This window comes from Pterocles gutturalis, unplaced genomic scaffold, assembly GCF_000699245.1.
Source record: "Pterocles gutturalis isolate BGI_N339 unplaced genomic scaffold, ASM69924v1 scaffold19704, whole genome shotgun sequence".
In the NCBI taxonomy this organism is placed as follows: domain Eukaryota; kingdom Metazoa; phylum Chordata; class Aves; order Pterocliformes; family Pteroclidae; genus Pterocles; species Pterocles gutturalis.
Window position 1 is genome coordinate 22,806 of NW_010133700.1, and position 17,456 is coordinate 40,261.

Sequence of the window (17,456 nt, forward strand, 5' to 3'; positions counted from 1 at the left end):
GAACAGCAGCCCTGGTTCTGATTCTTTTGAGCAAAACATTTTTGCATCACTCTTCCCCACATTCATGGCATAAATCACTGCTTCCTTGGAGAGAAGCAGAGATGGGCTAAAGCTTGCATTAGTATTAATATTTTCAGCTTTGTTTTTCCTCCTTCTCACTGTGTTTTCTTTTTCTTTTGCCTGTATAGTTAACTATTAAACCCCTGGACAAAAAAGCAGAAGTCTTCAAGTTCTTTTCCTCTCAACTCAAAGTGAACAAATTGGTAAGTGTCCTACTTTCCTTCTTTAAAATTGAGCCTGTTAATACTGACTATCCAAGTGAGAAATAATTCTTTGTAAAACCTACGGAGAGGCCAGGGAGCATTGAGTTTCAGCATGTGTTTTCCTGAGGATTGTTCTGTCTGGGAAGTCAGGGTGCATATATTTGTCCTCTCTGGGAAGGGCAGATGATGGGTGGAAAGTGAAATGTGAAAGAAGGCCCAAATCAGAGGGAAATCCAGATGCTGGAAGGGGAGGATGTAGTGTATGGAAAGGTGCAAAGCCACTGCAGCACCCTCCTATCTGGCTGCTGTGGGTTCTTAATCAGCTGCTGCCTCTCCTCTTCTGGCAGAAGCCGTAAGGAAGGGACCTAATGAACTGGCTAATTGTATCATCACTGATTGCTTCCCAATGCAACCACAGGGACTGGGTCACTTCTTGGTGAGCTTGTGGAGGGGCCATCCCAGGTGATCATTCCCACAGCTACATCTTGTACTCTTGGCCTAGATCCATTGCCTGTTCTCAGGAAAATGGAACCAGAGGGGGATGAAGGACAGAAGGAACCCGTCATCCTGTTATGAACTTTTCTAAACTGTTGTGTACCTGGGTATGAGCCCTGGGTGTTGATTTTCTTGGAAGGGAAGGGAACTGCCAGCACTTGTGCTGAAGTCAGAAATACCAGCTTCTGTCCTGTGAGGCCAGTGTGGGGCTCTTTTTCCCTCTGGCTGGGGCACAAGTACATCAAAATCACATTTGCTTTGCTTTTCCTGTCCAGATTTTGCAGTTGTGCATTGGAAACCATGACCTATTTATGAGGAGAAGAAAAGTGGACTCAATAGAGATCCAGCAAATGAAAGCACAAGCCAGGGAAGAAAAGGCTAGAAAAAAGGTAGATTATTTTTGCTCCTCTATTGTTGAAAACACTGATGATTATTCCAGCTGGTGCCCTTGCTGTCTGTGCATTGCATCGATGCAATGTGTGTGGGAGGTGAGAGTGCAGCAGCACTGAATGTGGGAACAGCTCTAGTGTGTCTGCAGCATCTGAGGATGTAAATGATGTTTGTGAAGCTGAGTAGGTGATCGCAGAGATTTTGAGTACATAATAGATTGATCCAAGTGTTCTCTCCCAGCAGTTTGAAATAACCTGTGTTACCTGTTAGAGGAGTTCAGCGCTGCAAAGTGCAAGCAGCTTCAGCGTTGCATCTCTTGTGAATATCAGTCCACCAGCTAGAGAGCAGTCTGTTCTTCATTAGATTCATTTGCTGTGCTACCTCAGGCCCAGATGAGATTCTGCTGCAAACCCACAAATGTGGTATTGTTCATTCTATTTCCAGATGGAGAATCAAAGGCTGGCCAGGGAGAAGCAGCTCCGAGAAGAAGCTGAGCGAGCCAAAGAAGAGCTGGAAAGGCGTCTTTTCCAGCTGGAAGATGAAGCCAGGCAGGCCAACGAGGCTCTGGTGAGTAGCACATTAGTCTGAATATTCTTGTGCTTGATGGGCTTTCTTGGTTTGGAAGCATTTTTTTTTTTTCTTACGGCTCCTGTGAGACACCAGGAATTATGGCTCAGACAAGGCTAGAGAGTTTCTGACAGCTGGTGGAGAGGGCATGCTGGAATACCTGGGAAAACTCTAATCTGCCATAGCCTCTGTTTGCTGTGAGCCATTTGTTTTTGGTTCACAGTGCTTGCTTCAGGCAAAGAGGGAAGAAAGGAAGCAAGCTTGGAGCTGAAATTAGGAGAAGGGGACATGGCACACTGGCAGCTGAAGGGGCCAACTTCAATTTTTGGTTGATGTCTTTGTCCAACTCTAAGCAAATGTGTCTCCTTGCTTTGTAGAGGTGAGAGGCAGGAAGGAAATCGGGCAATTCTGGAGCAGAGGAGGAACACCAGACCCTACAATTATGTTTAGTGTACTTTTTATTTTAAATAATAATATTTTTGTCACTTGATCTTTTGGGGAGAGATGTCCTATTCCTGAATGTCTGCAGGGGTGCTTTTGTAGATGCTAGGCAGGGTAACTAATAAAAATTACTTCCTTTTAGCTCCGATCCCAGGAAGCAGCAGAGTTGCTGGCTGAGAAAGCTCAGATTGCAGAGGAAGAGGCAAAATTGCTGGCCCAGAATGCTGCAGAAGCTGAGCAAGAGCGACAGAGGCTGGAGATCACAGCTCTGAAAACCAAGGAGGAGAAACGCCTGATGGAGCAAAAGATGCGGGAGGCAGAGCTGATAGCAGTGAAGCTGGTGAAGGAGTCTGACAGGAGGTTAGATTTGCTTGAGTGGGGTTGTGTGGGTCCCTACTGGGATGCCTGGTGGGGAGAGTGTTGCTTTTCTCAGAGCCAAGCCAATGAGGGAGGGATTGCTCCCAAAGCAACACTTCAGAGTGACTAAGCCTTCTTGTGTCTTGTCTGTCTCACCTGTGGTGGTGATGCAGGTCTAGAGATTTACAGAGGTTCAGATGCAAGGCTTTAGTATTAAAGATCCAGAATGCAGAAGCATTTCTACTTAGCATTATCAAAGGAGTGCTAGCTACCTAGCTATGTAAATTTAAACAATCTGTACCCTGTGAGCTATGAGACTGTTTTCATTCATTAGTACCAACTGATGGTCTCTTGTATCCCTTTTGGATCTTTGAGAAGCGTAAACCAGGTAAGCTTATGTGGAATATAAACCACTCTGTAAGTGTTTGCATGTTCCAAACACTGTGCTGCCTGAAGATGCAGAGTAGATGAGTGCTGACAGAGGATGCTTAACCTTGCTATTAAGGGCCTTCTGCTTGTTTTAGGATATTGCCAGAAAGCTTGCCAAAATAAAGAGCTGATATGTTACATGTCTCCTGACCTCAGGGAGGATCTCTGACAGCCTGGAGAATCTTATATCAGCACATCATAGCTGAGCCCATTGAAATCAGGAGTAGGAAAAACATGTTAACTCATCTAGTTTGTGCAGGATTGTCCTTGAAACCATGTGTCCAGCTGTGTCCAGCTCTTCATGGGCCCAACCTACCACAAGTGTCTTTGGGTAAAGGAATTACAGTAATGGATCTTGTTCTCTGGAAGCTAGTGAGGTGCACAGCTCTGAAATCCATGTGTTGTTTTATACTGGAAATCATCAACCATTCATGTCAGGATGTTTGTCTTACAGAGCCAAGGAAGCAGAGCATCTGAAACAAGATCTGCACGAAGCCAGAGAGGCTGAACGGAAAGCGAAGCAGAAGCTCTTAGACATAACCAGGCTTAATTATCCTGTAAGTTTCTGCTCTGCTGGGCACCACCTCATCTTCAGAGATGGATGTTGATTGCATTTTTATAGCTCCCATCAAGCTGAGTAGTGGCATGTCTGCATCCAGCTGGGGGACAAAGACCTATAGGACCAACTGGTGCTCAAACACAGTGTAGCTAGGATGGAGTTGTATTTGTTCAGGGCAGAGAGTCAGGATAAGAAAGGCAAGACAAAAGTTTAAAACCAGGACTGGTGTTGGGGCTTACGGAGCAGAGGTGGTCTTGCCTGAGTGCATGCCTAATGCTGACTCTGTGGCATCTCAGGCGATACTTTGTGAGGTGGTTGTACTGAGCCAGCTGCATTATCCTGGCATGTGAATTGCCCATGAGTGTCTTCAGGCAGAGCAGATGAAGCTGTCTAAGGCTGTGTGCCCCGGCTCCCTCTTCTGCTTCAGTATTGCTGAGAATGATTTTCCATTTGCTGCTGAAATAGATAGGAACACTGCAGCCAGGATACTTCTGCGCCCTTGGATCTGTGGATTGTGGACTTCAGCAGTTCATCTGGGGCCAGTCAGGTAGAGGGGAGGGGCTGCAGGAGCTTTTATGTCTCAGGAATCATGGGTAGCTGGACAGTAACTTACAAAATGGCTCAGCATGGCATTCGTGCAGAAGCTGGGGAGATAAACCCAAAATCGAACAATCAGATCTTGCTGACAGTGCTTGTGTTGCCTCTTTCAGCACATGGTCAAATACCCGCAATACTTGCCAACGGACACCAGAGATGCCAACTTTGACAAAGGATCCATAAAGCTGGATTTGAAGGACATTGACCTCAAGAGACTGTCCTTTGAGATAGAGAAAGAGAGGTATCAGTATGCTTATGGTGTAAACAAATGAGAATGTTATAATCATGGAAAGTACAGAAAGGAAAAAGTCTCTGGGAATCACAGTTCATCCTTTTAACAACTCAGGATGACCTCCTGCTTGTGCATACTGCTTGGAGGCCTTTTACCAAGCTGGTCTGGACTGTCTGTGTACGACTAGTTAGTTACACAGAGGAAGAGTATTCTAGTGGCATCAAGCCATGACAAGTCCAGACCCTTTCTGTCTTGAGGAGCAGTATGTCTGGGGCAAAGAGCTTTGCTGGATAACTGCCTGTTAGAGGACAGAAGCTTCCCTCTAGTGTTGAAATATGGTATTGCTTTGAGCTAATACAGCAAGAGGCTTTTCCTCTCTTGGTCTGTAGAAAGTTAGTGTGTGAATGAATGCTGAAGGATGGAAGTGAACCCCCCCCCCTCACTGGGCCAGGGGAGTCAGGCTGACATGTGCCGGACTTCATTTTGCCTATCAAAAACCAAAATTAAGAGAAGATCTTCCTCTCTTCTCCTTCCACACACACCTGTTCTTGAGTTATGTCACGCAAATAAGCTTTTTGTCTCCAATGTGTGGACTACAGGCTAGACTACTTAGAAAAGAGCAAAAAATTTGAAGATCGACTGAAAGAACTGAAGTCTGAAATTCATGCTTTGAAACTAGAAGAAAAACAGTCTGGGCTTTACTCCCATTGGAATGAAGTACTGGGATCCTTGGATCGCTCCTTAGGAAATGTATGTACCCTAAATACCTGTCACTTTTTTCAGCATGAGCCATAAATGAGAATAGTGTGGGTGTGCCAAAGGTAGTTGCTGTATTTGAGTTCAAGGCACATGCTTCATAGTAAAATATTAAAAGCATGAACACAGACAAGGAAAATTCATGTCAAAACAAAATCTAAGTAGTTTTTCCTGGGTGGGATACCAGTACAATAAAAAATAATCGTTTTATAGACTGAAATCACAGTAGGGGTTTAAAGACTTGGAGCAGACTAAATTGTTGTAACTTACCAACATATTTAAATGTGGTTCCTCATAGTTTGCATCACATTCTCATTCATGTGCTTTGTGGTTGCTAAAAGTCATAAAAGTCTTGGTGTATTTTTTTTAAGGTAGTGAGGAACTAAACCCAGATTTTTGTCTTAAGTGTCTTGTTATTTATATAAACACTTGAGCCTCTTCTCAAACCAGTGCAAGAATAGGGCTGGCTTTGTCTTCCCATGTTGTTCCACATGTAGCAAAAATGGCTTGGTGTCAACTGTTTTAGAGAGAGAAGGAAGGCTTAGAAAAATCAGGAGAAGATGGCATTTATTTTCTGGCTATGCATCTGATATTCTTTTTGGCTTAATGAGTGCTGATGTAGAGAGCATCAAATTTCCATGTGTTCTCTTCTTTTAAAGACCCCATCATGGATGAAAACGTTTGAAACTGGAGATTCATTGGGTATAAATCTTCAAAGACCTTTCCCTGCTTACTCGTTAAATACAACGAGCAGCTGGCCTTGTACCAACAAAATTCAACACACAGTGCCAGTGGAAAAGTCATCTTTTCAAGCAAATTCTTCGGTTGCCAACAGTGTGGGCACAGGAACCAGAAAACAGATTATAAAGGTAATCGGATTTATAAGTAAATTCCCAAATGTTGACTAAAAGTTGAGAGTTCAGAGAGGTAAAGGCTCTAGGGACCTGGTTTGTCCAGCTCTTGTTGCAGCATCTCAGATGATGAGTCAATGCATGGCTGCTGCATGAGCTTGGGAGACCCTGCATTGGCACACCATTTGGGACTGTTTATAACTTGAGGCCACCTGTTTGTTCTCATTTATGGTTTAAGATGGAATCTAAAGCTGTAAGCCTTGGTAAAAGAAACAGATGCCTGTATGCAGTAGGAGGATCTGTATTAAATTTTATTTGTATCAGCCAGGCTTGGAAATGAGAATGTGGTCCCAGGTATGGAGAGCTTAAACCACTCCGTGCCTGCCTTCTGGTTTTAAGGGGCAGGGAGTAAGATACTAATACATGCCTAGATTTCCAACAGTTTGGTTCTTTTCCAGTGTGTTGTGTAATAGAGTCCTGAAGAGCTAGTGAGCTGGGTCTTCTGAAAAAATAACCTGCCTTTAAATTTCCCTAGAATGGAGAATCTAGTATGCATTCAAGAACTGTAAGGGCATGTGGTCTTGAACAGTGGGAAGGAAATCAGCTTTCTCTAATTGTGCAAGGTATTGGGAATAAAGAAAGCTTGATGTATTTGCTGCTGGTTTATATGAAAAAAAAGAAGGGATTTTAGGATCAGTTAGAGGCTCTAGTATATAACATTCAAGACCTGAATCTTCAGGGTTGTGTGCTTAGAACTAGAAGGAAACACGAGCGTAGCAACACATGAGGAAGCAGCTCTTTCTAATGCAAGTAACAGAAGCAACTTTTAAGACTGACCTAATCCAAATACCAAGGGTGAGGTAAATATGTTTGTTTTAAGAAAGAAGAAAAAGCTATTGCAGAGCATCTTGCAAAAGGCTACACAGTCAGAGGTAAAGGAAGAACTGGACCAGAGGCAGTTACTTTGCTTGAAGTAGGAGTTCAGGGCAAAACTAATTTTTTCCTTTTTTATTTGTCTGTAGGTATGTGATCTACATCTGAAGCCTCTCGTTTCCTTACCAGACTGGTAGAACTTGGTGGCCAACTTTTTGGCTGCTGCAAAATGCACCTATACGAGGACGCTTGCACAGCTCTGTCTGCTGACAGGCATCAGCATAAGAGACCTGGTACTATAGTTAAGAGTGGTTTCATTTGGCTTCCAAGCAGATAACGCAAGCTGGGAGCGCTGAAATTGCCAGTATAAAATGGCTAGTGTCTTTGGGTACAATGGCAAATAGACAAACCCAGAGGGGTGTTGTTTACTGCTTATGCACTTTTGAAGAAACACTTTATACTTTGATAAACCTTCCTTCCCCAGGTGTTTTTACACAGACTTATCAGTAGGGTACTCTACTTTTGTAGGAACAATGCTAGGCAGCAGGTGTCCAGAAGATGCTTGGGATGAGAAGAAATTGTACATGATCTTGGTGTTTGCCTACACAATAGACTAATTATGTTTTTGGTTTGGTCCATGGGATATGAATCCCACAGAGCTGCTCAACACTTTAGTGTTTGCCTGACAAATATTTTCCTTTTCTTCCCCAACACTTTTTGGTTCACTTAATTGATTTCAATTTCTCTATGAGAAATCTCAGTTTTTAATTCCAGATGCAGAAGTGGACATCTTCAAATAGCTCTCATTACTGGGGGAATCCTTTGTTTGGAATGCAAAGCTTCTGTTCTCTTTACAGTTTCTCGCTAGATCAAGCACTTTCTGTTGCTTTTGCTGCTTCAGCAAACTTTGCATACATTAACTTGTTCTGTGTAACACAGCTTCCAAATTAGATAAAGACAAAAGATGCTATTGGTGTCTGCTAAAGTTGGACTTATTTCTGGTGGAGCGGTGCATGCAGCAAAATGTCTGCCTCATTAGTAAAACCTACTTGCATTTTCTGGTTTTGTGTATGTTTAAGTGTCTGCTTCACCATAAATCTTCAGTCCGAGGACTTCTGGGGAAGCAGCCAGTGTGCAGCTGTAGCTAAAGTAGTAGCACAGTTGAGCATGTGACATGTGATGTAAAAATGAATGTTAATGTTGTTAAATATCTTGTTTTAAAAGCTAAGATTAAAAAAATACAATAAAAAGCTTTGATTTCTACTTGCTAGTAGCAGCTTTGGACTGAATGTTGTGTCAGTATTACAACATTAACAAGGTAAGTTCTAAGAACACACAAATTTCCTCTGTATGCATCTGCAACAGACAGAGCACAGCGAGGGAGAGCATCTGTAGGCAGCTCTGTTCTCAGGCTCTGACAGTCGTGACAGTTCCATGACTACATGCACAGAACAGCGATCTGCAGTGGTGTCCTGTCTGTTTTCTCAGCCTTGAGAGAAGTTGCTGCCTTTGGTTGGCAGAAGGGGTGAGCTGTGTTCGTTCTCTTCACAGCTCTGTCTGAGATGTTTGCAGGCTGTTGGCTATTCCATCCGTAGTTCCTGATCTGTCTGGGAAAAGCCTTGTGTGCGAGATGGAGAAGCTGTCAGAGGTGTCAGGCAGATACTGTCAGGGTCCCAAGGTTGGGTAGGTGGCACTGGCCAGAATTTGGACAGTGGTGAGATAGGAAAAGGTCCTAAAGGAGAACAACACAAACCAACTCTGAAGATGGCATTCTCGGATTTCAGGGTGGGGAGGAGTGCTGGGATTTTCCTGGTTCTTCTTTTCCTGTTCTTTTTTCTTTTGTCTTGACATGGATAACTAGGCTCATACCCTTATTCTGCCACATGTGCTGGGGCTTCCTTTTGATGTTGTATCTGAGCTGCATCATGATAGAAAGCATAGAGTAAGAGCACTGTTCCACGTGCATGATTGATTTATTTCTTTGGACTTGGTCCTGTATATAACAAGAAAAGGACGGGGTCACACTGCTGCCAGCTTAAAAATGAAGCCTGTCTGCACAAGCTGTTCTCAGCCTGCTGGCTCGCAGGTGTTCTTGCTGTGCGTTGCTCACATGGAGCACCATGTTCCTGCAGGCTTGTATGGGTGTTTGAAAGATTAGATGGGGCAAGAGGAGCTGGAAAAATGTTTGTACAACCCCAGATAAAGTCAGATGTTGAGAACTGTTGCTGGGGGGGGGGCACTGCAAAGAGAAGTGTGATCTGGACATTAGTTTCCTTAAAACCTAAATAAATATTTGCAGCAAATAAACTTTGTATGTGTGGTGCTGCTGATGCTTTGTATGTTGATGCTGCTGATGTGAGTGCTACTCACTCGCAATATTGACTCCTTGTTAAAACACACAGCTGCAGTCGTGTTGAGGATGTGAGATTGTCTTTCAGTTGGAGAAAGTGGAACAATGAGCCCTGGTTTCCCCCAAAGCAGGGAAGAGAACACAGATATCTTGTTCTAATCAGCAATTGCAATGTTTCTTACCCTAAAGAGCAAGGTATTTATCTGGTGACACTGTCAGCATCTTTGAACATTCGGGGCTCAACATCCAGCTGCGTGGTGAAGACCTGTGGCCCCGCAGGCAGCAGATGGTGCTGCAATGCCGCTCTGCCGCACAGCTTAGGCTGCTCCCAACAGCTCAGAAAGACCTGGCTGGGAAGCCCTGCATTGCTCCTTGGGAATCTCTGCCAGTTTGGATGTTCCCACGCTAGCCTGAGCCTGCTTGCATTCTCTTCCTGGAGTTTAACCTGATGTGATTTTTGATGGGGATTCAAAATGTGCAAATCTGAGAAGTGACTGTTGCACAAACAGCTTAGTCCTATGGGTATGATCTAGCTCTCCATATTGCAAAAAAATCCTGTAATAGTTCTGACATGTCATTGTCGTAATCAAACTGTGAAAATGGCCTTTGGAGTGGATTTCATCCATGACTGGCAGAAGCATGTGGGACCCCACAAGTTTGGTGCTATGCAATATTTTCATTAATGCTATTGGAAAAAAAGCATAGGCCTGTTAAATTTTACTTAGTGTGTGCAGTCTAAAGAGGGTGGGAGAGGCCTGAGAACAGTCTACAAGGCTTCGTTCAAGGAGAAAAACCAAATTCATCCTTTGTTTTCAGGCTGGATAAGACATGATGTTCTGATGTCAAACTACAGCAGAAAAAAAAAAAGGAAGAAAAAATACTGCAGGAGTGAGGAGGTGCTAGCAGATCACCTGGAGAGCAAGAAAGTCTGTTCCTGGAGTGACACAGTGAGTGTTGCTTGTGTGAAAGTTGACTCTTCCCAGCCCTGTTTTCTGTGTTTCTCTGAAGAACCACTTGCTCTAACCCCAAGGGGCTCTCCCTGCCCTCATAGAAGCCTCAGATGGGAAGCGGCGTATTCTTGCTCAGCTGGAGTGCTCCTGACCTGAGCTGTGGGAGGGAGCAGATGCTGTTCAGACCTTCGAGACAGCATATCCTCTCCAGGGGCCTGTTTCGTAAAGACCAGCAGGTCCATATTCACCCAGCCTGGATCCTAGGGCCAGGTTCACCCTGAAGGTGGGCACCACGGTGCATTTGGCTGACCCCTGGTCATCTGTTCCTGACTGTTTCCTCACGGCACTGCTGCTGTTAGTGCCGTGGTCAGGAGCGCGATGAGTTCACCTCCTCCCTTCATGGACTGCTCTTGCAGAATGACGCGTAAGCAGGCTTCTTCCTCTTCTTCTTTGCAAACAGGCTGTCATCCCCATGTCTCACTGTGTGGCTACATCTGTGATGTGTTGTCCCTTGTGCCCAAGATATTTGCTCTCTGTTGCTGGAGGCAGCTGCCAACTTCTTGTGTCCTTCCAGGAGCATCCCTGGCACTTGAGCTCAGATCTGAGGAGTGTGTGGGGGCCACCAGGCTAGCACCCTTAATTTGTCACTGTCATGTGTGCTCCCAGCCTGCTGCTTTGGTGATGGGGAATATGGTGGGGACTCAGTCCTGACATGGGAACAGCTGTGATGAGTCCTTGGTGGCAAAAATCATAGTGACAAACTGTTGTTGCACAGCTCTGTGGACAAGAGACAGGTCCAGGTGCAAGATTCAGCCACATGTTGTTATTTCTGCTCCTGTGCACTCTTTGGATTCCTTTCCACCTTCCTGCCAGGTATTTTCAGGGGTAGCAGGGTCAGCTTTTTGGAGGGGCTCTGGGCACACAGGGCAGCCCAGCCCTGGGACTGCACTGAGGCAGTCAGACCGGGGTAGAACATAGTTTTCACACCAGGGAGTACTTTGAACCAGGAGCAATGTCTCTTCTGGGAGCAGAGGGCTTTGTCATGCTGAATTACACCCTCAGGGTTGGAGCACAGTCTGCAGGAAGGAGCTGTCTCTTAAAAGGACAGTAGAGGGCTAATGGTTGCTATTACTCCAGACTTGGTCCTAAAAGCAAAGTCAAGATGTGACAGCTTATTACCTGCCAGGCCATAAACCTCTGTGCTCTCACTGGGGAATTCACAGAAGGAAAAATCAGCCCCCTTCATCTGAAAAGTAGAAGAGGCTGTCCAAAGAGACAGCTTTGTGGCTGGGCTTCGGGAGTGGGGGGATGCTGTGGGTGCTGAGGCTCATAGACAGGGGGGCATGGAACTGGGACACCTGGAGGGAGCATTAAATGATCCTGGAGGGACCATTAGATAATGCTGCTTCCAGTGTGACTCAGTCCCACATCCTGTGGTTGAAGCGAGCAAGGGGAAAGGGATACAAGCTGACCCCAGAAATAGTCTTGTGCCAGTAAATTCGAAAGGGAGATTCCAGAGAAAGAGGAAGTTGATAGAAAAAGCCTAAACATTTGAAATAGTGTTATCAAAATCTTTGGGCTCAGCAGAGAGGCAGCCCAGGAAACTCTGAGGAACCTGCAGGAAGTGATCAGAGAAAAGTTTGCAGAGGAAACCAAAACCAGAGCAACAGCAACCCCTGATGATCCCACAGGAGCTCCGATGTGCTTGGGTACTGCAGTGAAGGTGACTGTGTTCCTGGGGATGTGGCAGCAAGGACAGCAAGCTGGGATGGGTAAATACAGGGAATAAGAAGAGTAAAAGGTTGTAAGTGTAAAACAAAATTCACTCCTGGGGAGCAGAAGCAGCAAGTTAGGAGATGGGGGTGTCTGCACTAGGAGAGACTCTGCCCCAGCCCTGCTCCTTCAGGGCAGAGCACAGAGCAGGAGGAGCTGCTAGAGATGGGACTGTCCAGAGAGGATGCCCTGGAGGAAGTTTGTAAGAAGTGCTATTATTCAGTGATTCCAGACCGACTGGTTGAGCTGAGCAGGCCAGAGGGGTTTGAGGGTGAAGCAGTTAATCACATACCAAAAACCCACAACCGCTGAAACCATCTCCAGTCCTGGAAGGGAAGAAGTGAATGTAGCATTTGTGAACAAAGCCAAACGGGTTCAAATTCAGAAGGAAGACGACATCTCTCATCCTGCTGCCTTCCCCAGCGTGCTGGCTGCACTGATATCCAGCCGTGTGGTGGTTGATTTTTATCTGCCCTGCTTTGCTCAGAAACCTGCGTGAGAAACTTACTACTTTCACGGGGAAATCTAATTTCCCATCTCCTTGTGTTCCCAGCCAGTTTCTAGCCACATGTCCTCCCACCAGCCGTGTCCACTACACTTCCTTCCCACCTCTTGCATTCACACGGATCAGTCCCTCATTTTCCTAACCCCTCAACCCAAACTCTTTGCGTTTGACTTATATCATAGAACATCAAGATGTTGTCACACTCTTGTGAATTGTAATGTGGGTCTTTCCCTGACCCAGACATTTTTAGCCAACTGTGTCCCAAACTGGAATGGCTGCTGCTGTCATCCCTTTTCCCCGACAGCACGATGGTACAGTCTGCATTGCTGAATCAAATCCTTTCTCCATTCCTCTGGTCCTCAAGGTCATTAGAATCTTTTTGTGTGATATTCTGGCCTCTTCTTGATTGATGATAGCATCTCGTTTTGCCTCATCAGCGAATTTCCTTAAAAAAAAAGATCATTAATGCAAATGTTAAGTGGAATAATTTTTGAGGCAGAAACTCATGGAAGTCTACTGGCAAGCCCTCTTCAGTCTAACATGTCCCCTTTCAGCTGAAGCAATTACCATCCCCCTTTCAGGCGGCTCTTTCCCCACTTTACATTTCATATGCCAGGCACATCTTCTCCGGCTTAGCTCATAATTTACTGTGTGGCACCATTTCAAATGTCTTCCTGAAGCCCAGACGAGGGAGATCGACTGCGTCTCCTTCATCACAAGTATCTGTGAATTTATAAAAGGAAGCTATTTGGTTAGTGCTGGTGTGTGGCAGGACCAACACTGCATGATGTGCTGCGAATGTTGGATCTTGTGCAATGCCCGAGGAGCTGGAGGCCTATGGTTGTAAAATACAAGATTATTTACATTAAGCAGGGTTGGAGAAGACACGCTAGCAGATAACGTTCGCTAAGGAGTCATCTGAAATACTAATTTCAGTTTCCGAGGTCAAACGAATGACAAATGTGGTGATATTTTGGAGTTTACGGAGAGATTTGAAAGATATTTGGCCCACATGACTTAAAAGTCTCTGTTCCATTCCTCTTCAATGGCATTCAGGTCCCCTAAATGCCATTTTCTTGAGAAAATGAGACTGAACATCTCCTTATTTTCTAGAGTTGATCTTTGGTGCTGCTCCAAGGATTAAGCAGAATACTGGAGTGGGTGAAGGATGGGACAGAAACTAATTCTCCAAATGCCATAATGCTGTTGTAGGAACCAGCAGGATGATCTCCGAATGCCGCATTCAGCTCTGGTCATTTTGACTCAGAGATGGATAGAGCCGACACAGAAGACTTTGAGCCAGGTGATGAAAGCATTTAGTGACTTGGAGATGACAGATTGGAAAGAGAGAGGCAAATAAATGACGGGAGCTTAAAAATAAACATTTGATATTATTTACCCTTTAACGCAGAAGAAGAAAGGGACATCTACGTGGTTCAAACCATTTAAAGAGAGAAACCATGCTCTAGAGAGAAATATTTTGACACAAGGCGTAATTTATATGTGAAACTCCCTGCCAGAAGGTCTCATCAAGGGCAAAAAGTAGAGAAGAAAGACAGGAGCAATTGCTATGAGGTAACCCCAGCTATGTAAGTTTAAATAATTTTTTATTTTTAGCCTGTTTTCATAGAAATGAGGCTTATGCAATCTGCTGTCTGGGCGCAGGAAGTAATGATAGTTGGTGTCTGCGGGCTCAAAACTGAAATCACTTCTTGCAGTCAGCCAACTTCTTTTTAAAGTCCCGACGATGTATTCATGGGGGCAGGTGCAGCCTAGCACCATGGGCTCTGCCAGATCGCCCAGTCTGTCCATCTGGGGGAGCAGAGTTCCTGTGCCCTCCCAAAACCAAACCCAGCCGTGGGGAGGGAGAGCCCCTGGGTTTTTCTCCACTTGAGCACAGGGTGGGGACAGGTACATGTGGCTGCGGTGTCCAGGGACCCTCCTGTGGTGGGACCTCGCTCAGCCCCTCCTGTTTTTCTATAACATGTGCACAGACAGGTGTGCTGCAGCCCCCCGCATGGGGAGAGATTATTTTTGCTCTTGCTACTCTCTTTTTTTCAGTCTAGCATAGAAGTCCCTCAGGCTGGGGGGAGCAGAGGCCCACCTTTGATTCAGGACCCCAGAAGAAGCCGTGTCCTGGGTTGTGGGTCCTCCGAGGGGAAGGGACGTTGAGGAATTTGAATTAAAAAGGTATCAGTGGGGGCTTGTTTAGGAATTCCACTTTGAATGCTGAATTACTCTCATAAAACAATATGTGTAAGATTCAGTGATACCTCCCTGCAGGGTGAGGCCGATGGCTGAGCTGTGTTTTCTGTGTACCCCATGGTCACGGGACTTCTCTGCATAATTTTTATCAATGGTCAGTGTCACTTGCCAGATAGGAGTTGCATAATGTTGCGTGGTTTTCTCTGCACTTGCATGGGATCGTGATGTTGGCAGTTTCTTGCTTTTTTTTCTGCCTGTCGTTTCCTTCCTTACGCTGGTGCGTGGTGAAGGCAAAGGGCTGCAAAGCCCAGGGCCCCACGCGGGCTCTTTAGACTTGAATTCCCTCATTTTCTTAAGGAGACCCATGCAAGGCGGTGCCAAAAGCATCTGACAATGCCAGAGTGTAGGGATAGGACGAGGAGTAACAGTTTTAAGCTGAAAGAGCGGAGGTTTAGATGAGATATTAGTAAGAAATGTTTTCCTGTGCGGGGGGTGAGGCAGTGGCCCAGGTTGCCCAGAGAAGCTGTGGATGCCCCATCCCTGGAGGGGTTCAAGGCCAGGCTGGATGAGGCTTTGGGCAACCTGGGCTGGTGGGAGGTGTCCCTGCCCATCTTTACGATCCCTTCCAACCCAAACCAGTCTATGATTCTATGATTAGTGTCATGTTTGCTCCTCGCTGGCTTTCTGGTACCTCTCACACTCCGTGTGGGTTTGTCCTGCTAGTCACCAGTGATTCAGAGATGGCCACAGCCTGGCTGGGGAGGACCTTAGGGGAATGTTTGGGTCCTTTTTGTCTCAGTATGCCTGCCTTATCTACCTCTTCCTAACTTAGTTGTTCTCTTTTCCCTTTTCTCACTTGTGTGCACTAAATTTTGATTGTGTTGGGTACACAAACTTCTTCTTGGTTTTGAAATCTGTGTTTGTAAAGCTGGGTTTTCTGGTCCCTTGTGTTTCCTGCCCTCTTCTTCTCTTCCCCACTTGAATTTCTCTTGTGTTTCTCTGATGAATTAGAAAGTCATCAGCTTACAGAGGTCTTCCATGGGGGTAGAAATAAAACCATAAGTCATTTTCTTCATTCTCCCTTGACATCGGTTCCTTGTATTTAACAAGGAACAAAAGCTCAGCTTTTGCTGAGCTGCAATTTTGTGCAATTCGTTGAAATATCCTCTATTCCAGTTAGAATGGAAAGTATTTCATCAGCATCCAGTAAGAAGTCCCATCCGGCTCTCATCTAAATGGAGAACTGAAAGCTTGGCCAACCACTTCTTCACCAACTGGGAGAGACACCCTGGGCCACTTGACATGATGGCTCACGTGGAGGACGCCAATGGCAACAGCTTTGCCACCAGGCTCTCCAACACCTTCGTTACTGGCAAAGTAAACCTGCGCGGACACAAGGCGGGGGGGTTCTCTTCTGTTGTTGGGGGCTGATGAACCAGGCACAGATGAGCATTGGAGGAAAACGATCATCTTTTATTGGCCTTAGCCAGAGCGAAGGCTGGCAGCGCGATGTCCTCAGTGCAGCTCAATGCCAGGCGGGCCGTCCACACTCCCAGCCCTTGCGTGCCTCCCTGTGCCACCCCCTCTGCATGCTGCGCAGGCTCGGGGACGAACGCTGTCTCCCGTCAGCCTGGTTACCAAGAAGAAAAAAATTATTGCATTTAATATGGTTAAGTAAAACTAAAGAGTTTTTGATAAGAAAAGTGAAAATACAAAAATAAACTTTCATTAGGCAGGATCTGCAGGTTTGTTGGATGTGGTATGGGAGGGCAGTTGGGTGTCCTTCGAGGATCCTGGCCATCCAGTCCCCCATGTCTTTGCAACCTTCCCAGCATGACAGTAGTGCTTTTGACTGGATTGCCAGCACACAGGGACAAATGTGAGACCCCCTGTTGAAGCTGTGGGTGCCCCATCCCTGGAGGGGTTCAAGGCCAGGCTGGATGAGGCTTTGGGCAACCTGGGCTGGTGGGAGGTGTCCCTGCCCGTGCCAGGGGGTGGCACTGGATGGTCTCTAAGTTGCCTTCCAACCCAAACCATCCTGTGATTCTATGATCCCAGCTCAACACAAGTTTGCTCCTACATAATCTATCCTACACATCCAACCAAGAATTAGTGTCATCAGTGGAGATGAATGTATGTGCAATGCTGCGTGACGGAGCTCACTCTGGATCCCTGACCACTGGAGCTGGGTGAGAAGTGGGATTTGACTCCTGGCAGTGGCTGGGGGGGGGCACGCCACGCCGGCGGGGCGGGTTCCTGTCCATCTGCAGAGCAGCTCCACAGCCCCTGACACAGCGATGCTGCAGGTGCGGTAGAAAAGCAAATCCCTGCTCACTGGTGTGGCTTCACAGCAGCCTGCTGGGGATTGCCATCATGGCTCTGGCCATGGAGCTTTATGCCCCAGCCTGGCTCACGGCCGCTGGGGTCATTGCAGCAGCGGCAGTGTTTGTGTTTGGGGGGACTTGGGCTCTGGCCACTCCCTGCCAGGCACCCAAATGGAATCTGAAAGTTGCAGCCCCGTGGCCAGCACTTCCCCTGCTGCGGTTTCCTTGCCTTCTCCAGCTCAGCAAAACTGGGTAATCCTGACATAATTTTCCGGTACGATGCACTCATTTTCTCTTTCCTTGAAATTCTCTGCCCGCCCCAGTGGCTGGGGATAAAAGCAGGGCATCACCACAGGGGCCAAGCATCGCACAGAGGAGAGCCCTGCAGCCCCCCAGCTCCAGCCCCACTGGCACATCGCTTGGCCTCCGCAGCACCATGAAGGTCACCGCAGCCGCCCTGGTCGCTCTCCTCCTCGTGGCCACCTTCTCGCCGGCCGAGGCCCATCTCGGTGAGTCCAGCGTGGCTCCATCCTGCCCGG

At 46.4% G+C, this 17,456-nt stretch overlaps 1 protein-coding gene across 1 annotated transcript in view; it reads left to right on the forward strand.

The window, feature by feature from the left end:
• The window catches only part of LOC104459438 (merlin-like), a 28,939-nt gene extending 12,915 nt beyond the window's left edge, over positions 1 to 16,024 (forward strand). The window contains exons 10-18 of the mRNA XM_010081336.1: positions 189 to 263; positions 1,034 to 1,147; positions 1,593 to 1,715; positions 2,299 to 2,516; positions 3,397 to 3,499; positions 4,212 to 4,339; positions 4,930 to 5,080; positions 5,746 to 5,955; positions 15,770 to 16,024. Of these exons, the coding sequence (XP_010079638.1) occupies positions 189 to 263; positions 1,034 to 1,147; positions 1,593 to 1,715; positions 2,299 to 2,516; positions 3,397 to 3,499; positions 4,212 to 4,339; positions 4,930 to 5,080; positions 5,746 to 5,955; positions 15,770 to 16,024 (1,377 nt within the window). The remainder of the gene's footprint in view (positions 1 to 188; positions 264 to 1,033; positions 1,148 to 1,592; positions 1,716 to 2,298; positions 2,517 to 3,396; positions 3,500 to 4,211; positions 4,340 to 4,929; positions 5,081 to 5,745; positions 5,956 to 15,769) is intronic.
• Positions 16,025 to 17,456: the final 1,432 nt, after the last annotated feature.